This window comes from Paramisgurnus dabryanus, chromosome 17, assembly GCF_030506205.2.
Source record: "Paramisgurnus dabryanus chromosome 17, PD_genome_1.1, whole genome shotgun sequence".
In the NCBI taxonomy this organism is placed as follows: domain Eukaryota; kingdom Metazoa; phylum Chordata; class Actinopteri; order Cypriniformes; family Cobitidae; genus Paramisgurnus; species Paramisgurnus dabryanus.
The window spans coordinates 32554749-32572303 of NC_133353.1; the positions used below are offsets into that span (position 1 = coordinate 32554749).

Below are 17555 nucleotides of genomic sequence, written 5' to 3' on the forward strand. Positions count from 1 at the left end.
ACGTCGCTAAATGCCACATCAAAAACGAGATAATATTAAAAGGTAGACCGATTAATCGATTTTAAGTACATTTGTGGAATGGTCGATTAATCGGTTCTCTGCATCCCAACTTCGTTATCGTATTTGTAAATCCACTATTGGACGACCTCTGAAAGTAGTAGCCGAATGCTCTCTGCACATATTGTACGTTCATCAAATACTTTAGCCTAACATCAGCCTTGTCCCGCCCTTAAGGGGGTTGCACACCAGACGCGCAGCTAGGACTACTAGGATGTATCGTAAACACATTAAATAGCACAAGCTAAGCCAGATAGCGAATACTTCAAAAGGCTAAATAGAAGTTGGCAGCCAATGTTAATTGTTAAAGATTTGGGACAAATATGATGTTATTTAATGTTAAACTATTTTAGTGGCACTCTGTGGTGCGACAGGGATTTGAGTAACTTCCTGATTCAAAGCTGGGCACCGTGGACAGGCGCCACCTGTCGGTGCCAGTGTGCCCATACTCGTATAAAACTATGTTTGTGTGGTTTTTTTTGTTTTGTTTTTTTAATGCCGCAGCGCTGAGCTGCACGTCCGGTGTGCGACCCCCTTTAGGCCACTCTGAAATACCGGATTGTTGGAAGAATGCTACTGCTAATTTACAAGAAAACACTTCAGATGTTCTTAGCGGGTTTTGCATCTGAGCTCTTCAATTGCAAAAATTTTTTAGTTTCTTACGTTCATCAAATAATTAAGCTTCACACCAGCTTAATCCCGCCCTTAGGTCATTCTGAAATACCGGATTGTTGGCACAATGCTAATTTACAAGAAAACATGTCTGACGTTCTTAGCGGGTTTTGCATCTTAGCTCTTCAATTGCAAAACATTTTTAGTTTCTTATGTTCATCAAATAATTTAGCTTCACACCAGCTTAATCCAGCCCTTAGGCCATTCTGAAATACTGGATTGTTTGCAGAATGCTAATGCTAATTTACAAGAAAACATGTCAGACGTTCTTAGTGGGTTTTGCATCCTAGCGCTTCAATTGCAAAACATTTGTAAAGTTTCTTATTGTTTTCTCCCTCCTGAAATCTTAAAACAAACCCACGTTTTGAGTCCTAGTACAGGTAGCCCTTTTTTTCAGTAAAAAACCTGAATCTTCATCATTAGCATATACCCATCACACTGACCCCAGATCAGCCACACCACACAAATAACCAGCGAGCACGCAACCAGCCTGACCCATGAGCGAATGTGTCACTTTGTGCCTCACCCCACAGTTGAATTTAAACCGTGACCTTTGTGCTGGCAAACAGGATATACTAACCATTAGGCAACCAGCAGCATGGGCTTTAAAATTAGGAACTCATCTCGAAGTTTGTGCCTGCTAATGGCCTCCGCTCTCTCTCGCATTATGGTAATGTGGCATTTCGCTGTGCCTCTCTCGTTCAGCCAGAGGACAGAAACACTTTAGTTTCTATTTTTCTTTGGCTCTTTTTTTTAAGTGCACACTAAAAGGCTGTGTGAGTGTATGTGTGACAAAAGGCAACTAAAATATTTCAAGTAAAGTAATATTGCACTGCTGTATGAATGCCGCAAATTCATTGTTTACGCGAATGTATGATGTACGCACAGATTAAAAGGTCACATGGATGTTAAAGCGTTGTGTGTGTCTGCCTACCAGGCTTTTTTACATGAACGAGATTTTTGTTCATGACCCACTTCTGGTTCAGTCAAGGATATTTTGATATTTTTTTTAATTCTCTCACAGCAGTCCAAGAATATTAAACATGCAGACATGCAGCAGGCTTACTCCAACGAAACCGAGAGCGAGAGATTTTTTTCTGTGGCGTGGAAAGAGAGAAGGGTGGAGAAGTGAGGTTGCTCTCGGGTCAGAAGAGGGAAGATGAATTGGATTTTGTAAATGTGGCTGGAAGGTTTACAGTAGATGCGTCACCTCCTTTGGCGCTCTGTACATCTGAGAAGATACGCTGGGCTAAAGGTTTCATCCATACGTGGCCTATTAGCTGCTGCTGTTCCCATCTGGGTGTTGCATCAGCCCACCACTATACCCGTCCCGTGGCCCAGTGGAAAAACAGTGTGTCAGTGTACTAGCTTTCCTCCACGTCATCTTTAAGCCCGGAGTGTAGTCTGTTTTTACGTCTATGCGAATGTACGCTAAAAGCTTTGCAAAACATTGTTTATTTTACTCATACATGCATGAGGACATTCGACACATGAACACATTGTGACAAAATGCAATCTCCTGGGCTACATATCATGCTACCCACGCATAAAATGTACGTAAGGTTTTGAAAGTCCGAGGGGTGTGCGTACATTACGTGCACACTCTTCTGATGATGAAAATTGCGTCACGTGCACTGTATGCGGACCCTCGCGTACACGTAAAAATGTACCGTATTTCCGGACTATAAGCCGCACCGGAGTATAAGCCACATCATTCAAAAAAGCGTCATTAAGACAAAAAAACATTAATAAAATACGTTGCATTTATTTGGAAAATTATTTCACAAAACACTAAACAATAGCAGACAGAACAGCAGGCTGAATAGATGTCTGTACGTTAAAGTAATATTATCAGTTATTTAAACGATAAACCATAGCATACAGAACTTACCTGGAAGGTTGAATAGGCTAAATTAACCGAAGCCAACTAGCGTGAAGTTCGCATACTCGTAATTCCACGTTACTGAATCCATTGAATTACATAAATACAGAATCAACATATTGCGGACTCTCGCGGCTGTAGATGGTAATGTTGTCTCTTGCCTCCATAAATGTCAAAATTAATTCATGCTGACTTACAAGGCACACCTGACTTCGGCTTTAAGACCGAAAAATACAGTAAGCATACTTTGGCCTTTAGGGCACCTGCATGCTAGATGTAATCTTGAAAACTATTGCAAATGTTTGCAAAGTCCTCTTTTTGTCTGGTTCTGAAGTCTAGTACATTACTGATTCCAAAATGTTGCTTTGTATACCACAACTAGTTAGGTAGCTCTAAGTTTTGGTGCACAGCCCCTGTGTGTTATAGAGAAACAATCTAAAAGGGAGGTAATTTTGTGTAACAGGAATTACTCTTAACAGCTTAATCGTGTTTTTACAGCAGCATTTTGATCGTATTGGGGACTGCCAGCTATAAAAGATTTTGGAGGGAGTGAATTTTTGTAGATTTTTGTTTTTGCTCATGGACTTTGGCAACATTGAGTTTGACAGAGAACGTGTTGGAATGTGAAGCGTGCTAAAGCTACTTTCTTGCAGTTGATACGTGTTGGAATGCGGCAAATTAACTCAATGAATGTTCCTTTTCTTGTGTGTTTGTTTCTCGCTCTCTTAACAGATCTTTTTGTTTCCCCACAGAGATAACCAGAGTGAGGAAAGACATGTATAACGACTCGATAAACGGTCTGGTGGACAAACACCCGCTGGAGTTACCCGAGGCAGTGGGAGCCATCGTACACCTGCAGGAGAAACTTTTCGTACCAGTCAAAGAATACCCAGATGTGAGTCTTGCGTGCAAACACTTTCTCAAATCCTAATAACCCCTTCATAAATGAGTCCAGAAAAGTAACATTTACAGTATTCAATCCCTACTGGTGGTAGCTGGAAATGGTGCCGAATTTTCTTAGAGATCTGCCGTTTGCTTTTAAGGAGTTTGAGAGGAGGATTCCGGCTAACGCACGCATACTCGACAATGTCGCTTGACTTTTAGATGCCAGTATTTGACATTTGTCTCTTATTCACAGACACAAATGCACGCACACAGATACCATGTGTCGCATGGGGAACAATTTTACTTCCTAATTCTTCTGCTGGGTGGGTTAGAGGGGAGGGAAGAAGAGAGAAAGGGGGCCAGCAGAGCATGAAATGCATTTTCCCTCAGACAGCCCTGATAAAGACCACACCATCCGTCCCGATGGACCGCCACACAAACGCAAACACGCTTGTACTTTAGGTTCCCTGCGATTAGAATGGAGTTAATTATGATGAAGGCTACTGCTCTGCTTATCTTTATTTTTTGCAGAATGGTACATTTGAAATCTTCACTGAGGGCATTTGTGCTGTTAATTGTGTTGTTTAATGAAGCCTGCTTTACAGAATTAAGTTCACCTCTATTTGATATGTGAGGCTGTGAGTTACAGTGATTTTACTATGCATTGGTTTGTACCCTATGGTTTGGCTTGTGGTGCAAAATTATTTCGCTGACATGAATATCTTGAAACAAACACAAAGTATCATTAGTATAATTAATTATATGAGCGAATGATGGACACATCAATATAAAATTAAAGTTGATCGTCATAAATGCAAAGTTTATGGGGTAGGGATGCATAACGATTAATCATGATTAATCTATAGCAGAATAAAAGTGTGAACTGTGTATAATAATTATATATAAATATGCACACTTGTATGTATAATTTCAAGAAAAATATATATTTATATATTAAGTATTTATATATAATAAAATTATACAGAAATATACAAATGTATATACACATTATATAAAAATTTCTTAAATATATACATGCATGTGTGTGCGTACAAAGTTATTATACACAGTTCACACACGCATATGATGTAAACAAAAACTTTTATTCTGCTATAGACTTTTTCATTGGACACACATGCGCTGATACAATAAGCGTCTGGATCCGAACTTGACTTCCGGTTTCGTTTTTTTAATGGTCTGACTAGTTGCTAAACGGATCTCTTGAACAAATGCCTCGTCGAAAATAACAAATGTTCTGGTTTCCTAGGTAATCTATGTGTTGTTTTTTTGCTTGTTCTATAAATAAACTACGTTTAAAGAACTTTGTTATTATTTATTCTTAGCGGAGTTTACCGGAAGTTACGTGCGGACCACGACAGCCGCTTGTTTATGTTGTTACTGCTGAAACCGTCTATACATTAATCGTGATTATTTGTTATGCATCCCTAGTATATGGATATATTTTAATTTAACAATGAGCTTTTATAATAATTCGGATTGTGCAGTCAGAGTTATTAGTTATATATTAGTTATATATTAAACGTTACAGGGAAGTTTGTTCAGTTCTGTAGGAGCTGGTATACTGCTGATTTTTTTTTTTTTTTTTTTTTTTTTTTTTATAGGGGTGAGCGGGGCACAAACTAACACAGGGTTAATTGTAACACAGCTACTTTAGATATTTATACAGGGCCGAGCAATCTGTGCTTTTGGTCTTTTACCTTATTGTCAGAAGATGATCTCCTGTTAATTTGTGAAACATTTTGATTGTGTTTTGGTTAAGATATCGAGCGAAGCGTGTTTTGGAGGCATGGAAGTTAATTTCTTCATCTTGTGTTTTTTGAGTTGGGTGTGTAAGTCACCAAATCCAACCTTATATTATTTTAATGACTGTCTTGTTACTTAAACATAACACCATTTTGAAACACATCAGCAACTCCTGGTAACTGATAGTTGGGATTGACATTTTTATACAGTGGGATACACCCACATACTGGTGCATTTATTTTATTAGTTAACTGACTGTAAAGGGACGCTTTCTCCTGTAGTGTCCTGTTGTTCAGTTTTATTTATTGCTGTGTGTGTGTGAGAAGTGTGTTTAAGTGACCCTCTGCCCCAAAATAGCAGTAACCGCTACTCGAAAACATGGCCGACCTGTATAGTGTGAAAACCACATCCCCACCACGCCATGGAAAATACTAAGTGACTGCAAGCATGATGAACACATACATAAGTGTTTACACAATCCCCAGCTGACCCATGAAGTCTGCATCTTTATCACCAAGTTTTCTGCAAGTCATGTCTCATTATTCATCCCCCTGGTGGTTGGCATAAGTCACCATCTCGAAACATGCATGCCTATCTCATGCTTAATGTTTTAGACGTGTGGGGAAAGGCTGCATAATTGTAGCTTCTAAAAGTGTGCTTTTAAAAAAGGAAACCATTGAAGCGTCGCTGCTCTTACAACATTTACTTTGTTCTTAGGATCTCTTTTGATTGCCTCTTTAAGATAGGAGGGTTTCTCGGTCATCCAATTAGCATGATTTGCTTTCAAGACCTGTTGGCATTTAAGTTTTTTTGGTTGTCTTCGGATGAGAGGAGTTTTATAAGTTTTGTGTTATGCAAAGTCACTGTATATTTAACATTGTGATGTTTTAATCCTGGTCGACTTGCGGTTTAAGTAGTAACTTAAGTATTTGTTTTATATATTTAGCTTTATTTAGGTTTATATTGGCACTGTGGGAAGGTTCATTAAAGTCTAATGAAGGACAGAGATATTTTGTTTAAAAAAAAAACTTAACGGGTGAGGTAAAAAACGGCACATATGGGCTCATCAACCAAGGCCAGACTCCTCGTTCCAGACTAAACGTCCGCTTCTGCTTTTTGCTTTGAAAATGGCTAAATAAACCAATCCTTTCCTTGTCACGTGTGTGTCTGAGTGTCTGCAATTGTTTTTCCATATCTTCAGCTGCAAAGTCACTATGCACTCAATATATTTTATCTCATACTCATCTTTGACCCTCTCCATCTCTTCTAAAACACACATGCAGGATATTAGTTTGTCTTCGAAACAGAATGTCAATTTCATAAAAATAACTTGTCTTGTCAGCGTGACCCTGTTCACATTCCCTTATCAAGTCGTGTTTGTGCTTGTGCATGCATCAGCGGGCAAATCAAATCATCTAACGTTTTATTAAAAGTCTGTATTGACCTTTGAACACACTAAAGTAGTTACCCTGTTCATTTTTAAACACCGTATCGTCTCCGTCTCCCGAGTTCTGGAAATGGAGTGACTGTTTAGCTCATCTTTTGGACAAAATCTTATTAAATCACTTTTCGTTTCTGAGCTACTTTCTGCTGTAATGTTGTAAGGCTGGGTGATGCTGACCAAAATGCATATCATATTGGACCCTGGACCAAAAACACACTCACGGGTATATGTGTAGCAATAACCAAAAATACATTGTATGGGTCAAAACTATAGATTTTTCTTTTATGGTAAAAATCAATGTATAGAATTATGTTCCATGGAGATATTTTGTACATTTCCTTCCATAAATGTATAAATAAATGAATGTATTCAGTGCTAAGGACTTGGACAACTATAAAAGTGAATTTTTTTCAATATTTTTTTGCACCCTCAGATTCCAGATTTTCAAATACTTGTATCTCGGACAAACGTTGTCCTTTTCTAACAAACCATACATCAATGGGAAGCTTCTTTATTAATATTTAATCTCAATTTCCACATTTAGGCTTATGACTGCTATTTTGGTCCAGGGTCACATATATCATTAAAGAAAAATAAATATTTACAACGCCTCGTGTGAAAGATCACAATCACTTTTATTTAAAAGGGACCTTTCACAAGACTTTAAGTTGTAAAATAAATGTTTGTTTTTTCCCCAAAGTATGTATGTGAAGTTTTAGCCCATTATAACATATAGAATTTTTACTATACCATGTTAAAATTTCCACTTTATACAGTGTGTCTGCGCGGTAGTAAAAGGTGGTAGTAGTAAGAATCTACCAAAATTAAGGCCCTTGAAAGGTAGTAAAACGCATTTTGACTTGGTAGTCAAATTTTTTGCTTAATATTTGTGTGTCTGTTTTAACTTCATCTAGCATAGTTTAAAAATATAAACGGTGCTAACAGAACCTCAGTGAGTCGGAGTTGAAGTTTAAGCAGTCTGTGCAGATTGAGCGCACACACTTAACTTGTAGTATTTTCTCATTCGAGGTTACGTGCCCATATCACGTTGCTGTGCACGTGGTCACAAAAGATTAACATTTGTACATGTATTTAAGCACCACAGTTTTAAATTAAGTGATTTCAAGCCGTTGAAAAACAAACAACTGTTCTATATGCGCGCACGGTTTCTGTTTAAGATGACCGTCCAAACCGCGCATTCGCTTCTCATTGAGCTTGTGAGTATTTTTGCAGCTGTATTACCCTTAAATACACATATGCATCAAAATTCAAATTTTTTGCAAGTATCCTCATAAACACTAGCCTGGCTCCGCCCTCCTACGTGCTTCCGCTTAATTTTCATTTCCCTTCAGCAGTACGTCTGGGATTTCTCTATAGAGTTTCGTTTTCTCCTGCAAAAATCTGCAGGACCAATCAGCAAACAGATGGGGGTGGCTAAGAACGATGACGTTGAGGTCGCGCGTCAGTTTGAGTTGTAGTTCAGTAATGGCAGCGGAGAAAGACGGGAGAAAAGCTATTCGGTCCGTTGTTGCAAAACTGCCAAATATACAGAAGTTAAAGCCAGAGCAAGAACCAGGTTTGCTAAGTTTTGTTTGTCTGATTATTCTGACTTGTTGTTTCCGGACGGTTTCGGTGCATGATATACGTCACGACCTCACGTTAGCGATTGGCTTTGGCAGATCCTGAGTGACTCTGGGCAGATCCAATAGTTTTAAACCTCAACAATGGACCCTCCTTAACGGAAGTAACGCTTTCCAATGGAGCGTGGCCAGACTCTCTGTACAAATGAAATGAATGTACGAGAGTCTGGTTGGACCAGGCTACATAAACACGACCATTAAGATCTTAAGAGAAAGTAAACGGTTAAAAGAGAAAACGCATGTGTAACAGTATTAGAACCGGACTTTGGTCTTAAAGGGGAAGTAACCTAATTTAGCTCCTGTCTGTCACTCGTGTTAATAAAAGAGCAGTGAGATAAAATCTCTCACTGATCTTAACTAATCACTCTTCTATCTTTAATAAGATTTGTAGGTAGAATTGTACACGAGTTTGATTCGAGATGCTCGTTCAGAGTTTATATTCATACTGTATTAGAGCTATGACTGGAAACAGAACAAACCCTGAATTATTTGTTTGTGTAACGTACTGAATAATATGAAATACAAATTTCTGTAACACAAAAAGGTTGTATTTGTTCGTAGTAAATGCATTTTGAAGGTGCACTATTAACCCCTTCTGACATCACTAGGGGAGCCAAATTTCAATATTTTTCACATGCTTGCAGAGAATGGTTTACCAAAACTAAGTAACTGGGTTGATCTTTCACATTTTCTAGGTTGATAGAAGCACCGGGGACCCAATTATAGCACTTAAACATGGAAAAAGTCAGACTTTCATGATATGTCCCCTTTAAATGGCATATGATCAAAATAATTCAAAGGGTTTCCTCCTAAAAATACTACCAAAACTCCATATACAACACAGCCCCATGTTGCTCTTTGTGTTCAAAAACAAGATACATATCTTCAGTTTAATCTCTGTGGCCTTGGGGTTTTGTTTTATTGATTTTATTTAGCTGGCCTGGTTATGTAATTTCATTTGTGTGCCTTACAAACACCTGTACAAAGTGCGTTTGTATGCAGACCCACTTGTCTTAGCATATTTTGTTTATTATCAGCAAATGTAAAATTGTGCAAATACAAAAATCTGAATTTTCTTGATGTGACTGGTCAGGTTTTCTTTCAGCGTTTCTCGCTTAATGTCTGCGACGCTTCTGTTTGGCTGCAATCAGCTCATTGAAGCAACAAGCTATTAATAGAGTCATCCTTGAGCTGAGGGTGGATGGGTCTTCTGTCTAGTGCTGGGAATGTTATTGAAGGTTTTCATCGTGATTTTCTGCCCTGTCAGACAGCATTACCCTGCATATGAGAGAGCAGGGTGGGCTTGTTGGGGGATGGAAAGCTGCGTTCTGTTTTTATTTATGCGAGGGTATATTGAGGATTGCTAACTTAAAGATCAGACCGAAGCCTCCAGTTTTAATTTGCAGGTTATTACTGGGGCTTTTGAAGCCAGAGGACTTTAATTTAGCCTCGCAAATGACTTTCAACCATTTCTGAAAGGCCTACTGATTCATCGGAGTCTCCACCGCCCGCTGCACACATGGTCCCCTAGTCAGCGCTTACCATTTTCTCAGGCTTTCTAAAGACACTATTTCATTTCCCTGACGTTCACTTTTAATTGCCATTTGTGCATGCAAATGTTTTCTTGCTCTGGTGTGTGTGCCATCTCAGATGTGCCGTTTAAAAATTTTTATTTTTACGATGCTTTTTCATAACATTTTTAATGTCGGTTGTCCTGCAGAACTCCATGGGAGTGTTCCACAGCTTTTTTCTATAATTGTCGCAAAAGGAACGGTGCTATTATCGCAATTTGGGGCTTTTGTGCTTTAAAACGTTGTAAGCTGCCTACCTGGTAGAGATCAGTGGAAATCTATACATTGGCTAGTCTGGGTTACCTGTAAAGGCAAAAGTGTAGTCCTTTTTTTATTTTTTTATAGGTGCGCATGATGCAATTTTAATAAGAAGTGTGCACAGAAGAGTGCATGCGTGCTATACGTGCACCATTGCACTTTTGCATACACATACAGTAGTATGTAGTTTTCAGGGCCATGAGAGGTATTGCAGTTTGTCGCAATGCATATGCATTAAACATCAGCGCATGTGTATGCATCAAATTAACTGTGCTTTGAAAGGCATGTGCACTCGCGTATGCGTAAAAAATACTTATCACAAGTCGACTGGTTGTTCTTAAGTAGTAAACAGAATAAACTGATAAATCATAAAACCTTTAGCTGGTTCCTTACTTGGCTTTTGTAGTCATTAGCGAATATTAAAGGGCACCTATTGTCCGATTTATGTTTTTACATTTCACGTTTTTACATTTCCTTTGGTGTGTAAGTGTGTGTTAGTACATGTTAACAATATGCAAAAGGTACAAACCCCAAAGTAAACGAGTTATCGTCTCCAACGTAAATCTCTTTTCTTGGACTACAACAAACACACGGATTGTAGGCAACAGTTTACTTCCTGGGATTGGTGATGTAGACAAGACCGACATTATCATAATTCCTCCCGCTTTGTGCTGTAAGTTAACTCCTGTTAGCATTGCATTGTGATAGTCTTTTAAACATTGTAAGGAGCGTCACATTTCCCGCATTTTTCAGAGGTATTTAGGCCAATCACAATGTATAGATTAGCAGGCCACTCAGGGATACAGAGCTTTTCAAATCCGTGCGTTTCAGGAAGAGCGTGAAATCTGGGAATACAAAAATGTACGTATGTGGAAAATGTGTTTTTTGAACCATTAACTACGCAAACACATTGTTTTATACCAAATACACAAAATAACGTTGTTTTAGCAATGAAATATGTGCACTTTAACAGGGTTTCCGCGGGGTTGTAAAAAGTAGTAAAAGGTAGTAAATTAAATTATGCCAAATTAAGGCCAGTAAAAAGTAGTAAAAGGTAGTAAGCGTCATCTGACGAGGTAGTAAATTTTCGATTGCCTTTTGTAATGTTATGATGCCTGGAAATTAGTTCAAATCACCTGCATATCTGGGCAAATAATCAAAGATCTTTCATCTCTGGGATGTGATCAAAGCCTGAAGTGGAGCCAAATCACGTTCCTCTCTCCGCTGTAAGCGTTCTGTAATCACTACGGACCGGATCCACTCCGGGTTTTCTGACTGTATCACGTTAAGCTGAGGTAAAACTTTTTCAGCTAGCATGGTCAAACTTATAATGCAGGAAGGCTCCGATGTTTTGAAGATCGATAAAGGTGTAAAAGACGATTGACTTGGCTTAGCGAAATAATGAAGATTGGCAAGCCTTTCAGTTCGTGGGATAAGAAAACCAAACAGGTAATTGCGTGTCTTTGCACAGTATGACTAACGTGTAAGGGGTCCTGTATTTTGGGGGTAAATGATTTCTCACGTTACTGATCATCCGCGGCACGCTTTTACATGCTATGCTGATAGCCAGTGGCTGGTACAACGGGTTTGTTTAACTCGTGGGTAAACTTCATGTGGATCCACAAGAACCAAGAGGCAGATGACATCCAAATCCTGTGAGAGCGATTGACGAGGAATCATAAGAGGAGACTGCTTCCGAAATGCTCTCGCGGGACTTTGATGTCATCCACCTGTCGGTTCTTGCAGTTGCATTTACGTGTGGTCACAAAAACGTAACATTTGTACATATATTTAAGCACAACCGTTTAAAAACAAGTGATTTTAAGCCATTCAAACACAAACAACAGTGCGTCCGCTGTTTCTGTGTCAGAGGAGCAGGCTAGGCGCGCATTCGTTTCTCATTGAGCTTGTGTTGTACGTATTTTTGCCGCTTTATTGGCCTTAAATAACACATATGCCTCAAAAATCCCGTCTTTGCAAATATCCTCATATAAACACGACCATTTAGGTCCTAGGAGAAAGTAAACAGCAGAAACATTGCGCATAAACTAGCAGATCAGCGCTGCCTCTATTGTAACATAATATTTTGTTGATAAATGTACAGTCATTCAATTAACAACTGTCACGATGGTTACAGACATCCTGTGCGAATTCTACACGAGTTTGACTCAAGTTACTCGTTCAGGGTTTATATTCATACATAACGTTACTGTATTAGAGCTGTGACTGTAAACTGTTGTGTGAACAGAACAGACCCTGGATTATTTGTTTATGTTTACTGAATAATATGATATTAAAAAGTTGTATTTGTTCACATTAGTAAATGCATTATATAACAAACAAACAAACAATGAATAATATAGAGTATATAATCATTAATTAATTCTTGTTTATGTCATTACAGTAATTGACGGTGGTTCATGGTGCATTCACTAATGTTAACAGTTTCAACTTTGATTAAAAAATTATTAGTAAATGCTAAAATAAATACATTTACAATTAATAAATAATTAATAAAACAATCATTAAAGGTGGTGATATTCATGTTTTCTTTTTATATAGTGAGTTATTTAGCTGTTTCGCCTTAATCTGAAATGTCCTGCAAACTACAGCTACCTATATGCCACATGAGACTTCAATGTGGAATTTATGGCAAAAAAATCTCCCCTTAAAATGCTATTGGTCTCGCCTACATAAAGTGTTAGGTAAAGGAATATGACTTGGCCTGAAAAATATTTCAGTCAGAAGAATTTTTTCACTTTAATTCTTTTTTTGTATGTTATATATGTCAAAATCTGTGTAAATAATAGAAAGGTCGCTGATTAACACTTGCAATTCAGTGTCGTGATGGTTTTAAAAAATATTCTGAAGGTAGTAAAAAAGGTAGTAAAAAGTAGTAAATTTAACTTAAGGATTTCTGTATAAACCCTGTTTAAGCTGTAATATTAACACACCTGTTTTTGTTGTGAGAAATGTATGCTTTCATAACATTTAATGCCTGTATGCACAAAAAATCTGTCTAGGTAATCAGCATAGGCTTTCAAACGTAGCCGTTGTTTGTGTGGCTAATACATTTTAGAAACTGTAATTGGATCCCTCTTCAGACAGTTTTGGCAGGTAGACGGGAAGCCAACAGCATCTTCAGGGATGCATGCGAGATGCATGTGTGTGTCTATTGCAGAGGGCTGACTCAGAAACAGAGAGATTACTCGCTGTTTTCCTTGCCCTGTTTAGCATGCTTGTGTTAATTCAAACACAAATTGCATTTGGCTCTTAGAGAAAGGCCGAGTGACGTAGGTTCATTCTCTCATTTGTCTTGAGTCGGGATCTGCTCGGCGTGCTTTTTGCCCATCCCACTCTCTCTCGCATTTTGTCTAATTCCTCTCATTTGATTCTTCACGATCTGCTGAGACATCACAACCTTCAAGAAATGTCTGAGAACCTCTTCAGCAAGCACTTAATCCATAACCATAAATAAAGGACAACAATAAAACTGCAATCCATCTTCTCTGGTTTACTCTTGAAATACGGTAATGGGAGAGCGCTAATATTGTTTGCTCTTGCGTGATAAATTGCCGGTGCTTTTTCCCATTCGTAAGTCGTTTAGGATAAAAGCGTCTGTTAAATGATTAAACGTAAATGGAACTGTTGTCTTACAGTAACACTAGTCATCTGTTAAACCGCCTGTTTACCACACCGCTTCGGCTTTTGTTTGTTTATATTTTGTTATGGTGTGTCAGGACTAAATGCTGGGAGCTTACAAAGATTGATTTTGCTCCTGGTGTTTAGAAAGGATTAAACAAGAAGGAAAGAGAGGTAACTAGATGAAAAAAGATGATTTATATTAAGGATAACAGCCTGCTTCTCTCTCTCTTTCCCATTCATCCATCCATCTCTCATTCTCTTTAGAGAGAGTAATTACTTTGCTCTCAAAGGACTCGTGTCATAATGTTTCAGATTGGATTTTCTGCCCTCCAAATTATAACACACACACACGCATACATACACACAAAGTGAGGAGTGTGGCATACGGCTCTAATTTGGACTTGCTATCTAAGCTTTTATTAAGCAACTTTTATCTTATGTACTTTTAGATTAGGTCATTTAAAATGTCCATTGAAGTGTGACCGTCTTTATTTTTTATTTTTTTAAATGCGTGGCTGTGAATTGTGTCAACACTGATTTGCAATTTACCAAAAAGAACCATTCATCGACTTATCCGTTCACGATTCAGACCACATTGGTAGCTTTTCATCGGTTGCTGCTGTTGTTGTGTGCAGCCAGCGAGAACAAATGCAATTGTCTATTTATTTTGTGTTATTTTGTAGCACTCAGGTTTTCTTTTTCATTGCATTCAATTCAGGCTGCAAGCTCACAATTCAGCCAAATCATTATTTGGTTTGCAGGGCCGCTCTAGATTCAGTAGCAGTAAAGTGGTGTGGCATAATAGCGGGGCAGGAAACCGTGGAAAAGTATTTCGGTACGTTGTTCCATCCACATTAAGAAAAGAATGCGACATCTGGTTCTGATATTTTATTTTCATGAAAGGATCTGGTTTTAAACTAGAACCGGTTTTCGATTGTTATTCATACTGAGATCATCAGCCATCCAGAAAGATTAAACTGGTTCACATTCACACCACACGCTTGCCTATCACAGGTTAATTAGTAATTAGCAAGGGCACTCAATAGTCTCTCACGCTCTCTCGCTCTCTCTGTTTCTATCTCTCTCTCTCTTTTTCTTTCTTTGTGTCACTCTCTCCAGTTTATAGTATATAGATTAATTAATTGATATGAATAAAACTTGTGATTCATTTTGTGCTAAATTAATAATGAAAACCGGGCAGTTGCCACATAGACAAAACACAATTGGGTGAGTCTCATGAAATCCAGATTTAGAAGGTGTCCAGAATCAGAATTTTTTAAAAGCCCATGAAGACATTTTTTTGCACGTATAAGATTAAGGTCTGAACTTACTATAACCATTATTTTTAAAGGATTAAAAAATATATTTCCTAAATAATTATTAACTTCTGTAGATTATCATTATCAAAAAGTATTATTACCGCAACATGATATTACATAAAATATATGCATTTACAAACTCATGTTTCGGAAATGAGAACTAAAAAGTTGTCAAACAAAATTTCAACTTTTATCTGGAGAAAAAATAAGAACTGCTTACCTGGTAGCCATCTTGAGTGTCACAGTCAATTATGTCCCTTCCAACAATTTTTTTTTAAATGTTTGTTCCTCGAGGGTTTAAACAATGATTGAAAATTGTTGCGGAGGATGATCAAATTGGTCTTGGACACATTTATATTCCTTATTATTGTCTCTACATTTACCAATGATTACCAAATACCACATGTTTCTTTACTTTGAATGTTTATAGTATAACATGCACTGAAGCTTTTTATTTTTTTTAGATTTTTTTAATTATAAATATTTCCATGTCAAAGCACCCAAATCCAGTCATGGACACGTTGCGGTAATGACAATTTTCCCCTTAAATGTGGAAAAATCATCAAAGTTGCTTTGTATGATGTTAAATCATGTGCAAAATAGGACATGAAGAGATGTTTGAAATTGTATGCTTCTTATTTTGATACTCTTACTTTGCATTTACTTTATCAAAATGTTTCATGACACCTCATAAGTCTAATTTCTCGAGAATCACCCAATTGTGAATTTAAAGCTTTTCTTTAATTGCCCTACTGTCTATCCTTCCAGGGATTGATCTAAATGTGATCAATAGAGAGAGAAATAAAAAAGTGAGAGTGAACCAGACAGGAAGAGTTTTATAAGGGTGACCAAGGTAGAAAATGAGGTTCTGAATGGTGAAGTCAGAAAGCTGCAGAGGTGATGTTTGTGTGCTGACACTTGTTTACAGAACAGTCTGAAAAATACAGAGGACAAAATACAGAGGTGATCTGTGGAGAGAGAGGGAGAGATTTCTGACGCTGTTTTTCACAACTCCAGTGACAGATGTGCTTACACTGTGGCAAGCTGATTATTTTGCTATGTGTGTGTGTCATATCACTCCTTTGGGAGGCTGCAGTTGGATGCATTTCCACAGATTTCCTCTTCCAGATCACTGGATTACCTTTTCCCCCAATTTCAGCTGGAACCTTGCTCAGCAAATCATTTCATGCAGAAAGGTTCTCCGAAACCATATGAGGAAGTCTTCAAACAGTGATGTTTTATTCTTTCTCATTTTACATGCACAGACAGCTATGCTCACTTTTAGCCAATGGGTGCGAGTTTATGCCATGATATTAAGGAGTTTTGCAAACAATGCCAGAGAGTTGAGGAACCCTTTTTGGAAACGCTGTTGCTGCTGGTGGCATGAATATTGCACATTCAAGCTTTAACACGTATTGGCTTTCTCTCTGTGCCCTCAGTGGATAACGCGGGTACACAAAAAGCCATTTAATATTAATGTAGTGCCTCTAACTTTGTGTGTGTGTGCGGTTAGCATCAGCGCTACATCTCTGATGCTATAAATTAGATTTGGGTTTAATGCTGACCACTCATTTAAGAAAATGCATGCAAGCTTATTCAGTGCTTTGTGTAGTTTGATCTTTTGACCCTTTGTTTTTTGGGTTTGTATAGGTTTGATTTAAATAAATGCTGACAGCTGCAGTCTGATTGGTGTAAATGCTGACTGTCTGTGTTCTGATTGGCTGTGAAGATGTTAAGATCATCAGAATTGTAGCCTATCTGCAGACATTTCCTTATTTAGAAACTAAGACCCCAGACAAGATATGACACAGCTGATGGTGAAGTGTGCAACGGAGATGTTTTACTCTAAATGCGTTTGATCTTCTAGACCAAAGCTTTTGAACTCTGACCTTTCCACGTCATTAAATTAAAGTGGCAGTTTGACCTCTATCCTTCCTTACTTAATGTTTCACGTCAATCTTTTCTTGTCCCTGATGACAGCCTCTTTGATAGTCTCAACTTTTTCTTTCCTCTTCATTGGCACAGACGTGCATTTAAAGTGCTGCCAGTTCTGATAGGTGTAAATGTTCAGCAGTAAAGGGTCGTGACCTTAAATGCGGGGTGGAGTGATTGTGATTGGATGAGAAAGAGCAAGAAGGGGGCTGGCAGGAGGTATAATGTTGCGTTATTGCTCATTTGTCTCTGTCAGGTCTCTTGGCTGCGTCCCTGAACTGCTCAACTCTCGGCTTGCTCGCATTTAGGTTTTTCCTGTTGTACATCCCTACAGTTTAACACCCGCACTTTCACATATACACGCACATGCGCCCCGTACAGGGCTTATGGATTTTCAGTTAAGCAGATATATGACCATGATCGGAGTGACGTGACAACCACAGCACAAATATTGATTTTCAACCCATTTTTATTTGTCTATTTATT

At 38.2% G+C, this 17555-nt stretch overlaps 1 protein-coding gene across 4 annotated transcripts in view; it reads left to right on the forward strand.

Annotated features, from left to right (window-relative positions):
• qkia (QKI, KH domain containing, RNA binding a) overlaps positions 1–17555 on the forward strand; it is a 91008-nt gene that overhangs the window by 28868 nt on the left and 44585 nt on the right. For all 4 annotated transcript variants that reach the window (XM_065288267.2, XM_065288269.2, XM_065288268.2 and 1 more), the window contains exon 2: positions 3364–3506. In XM_065288267.2, the coding sequence (XP_065144339.1) occupies positions 3364–3506 (143 nt within the window). The remainder of the gene's footprint in view (positions 1–3363; positions 3507–17555) is intronic.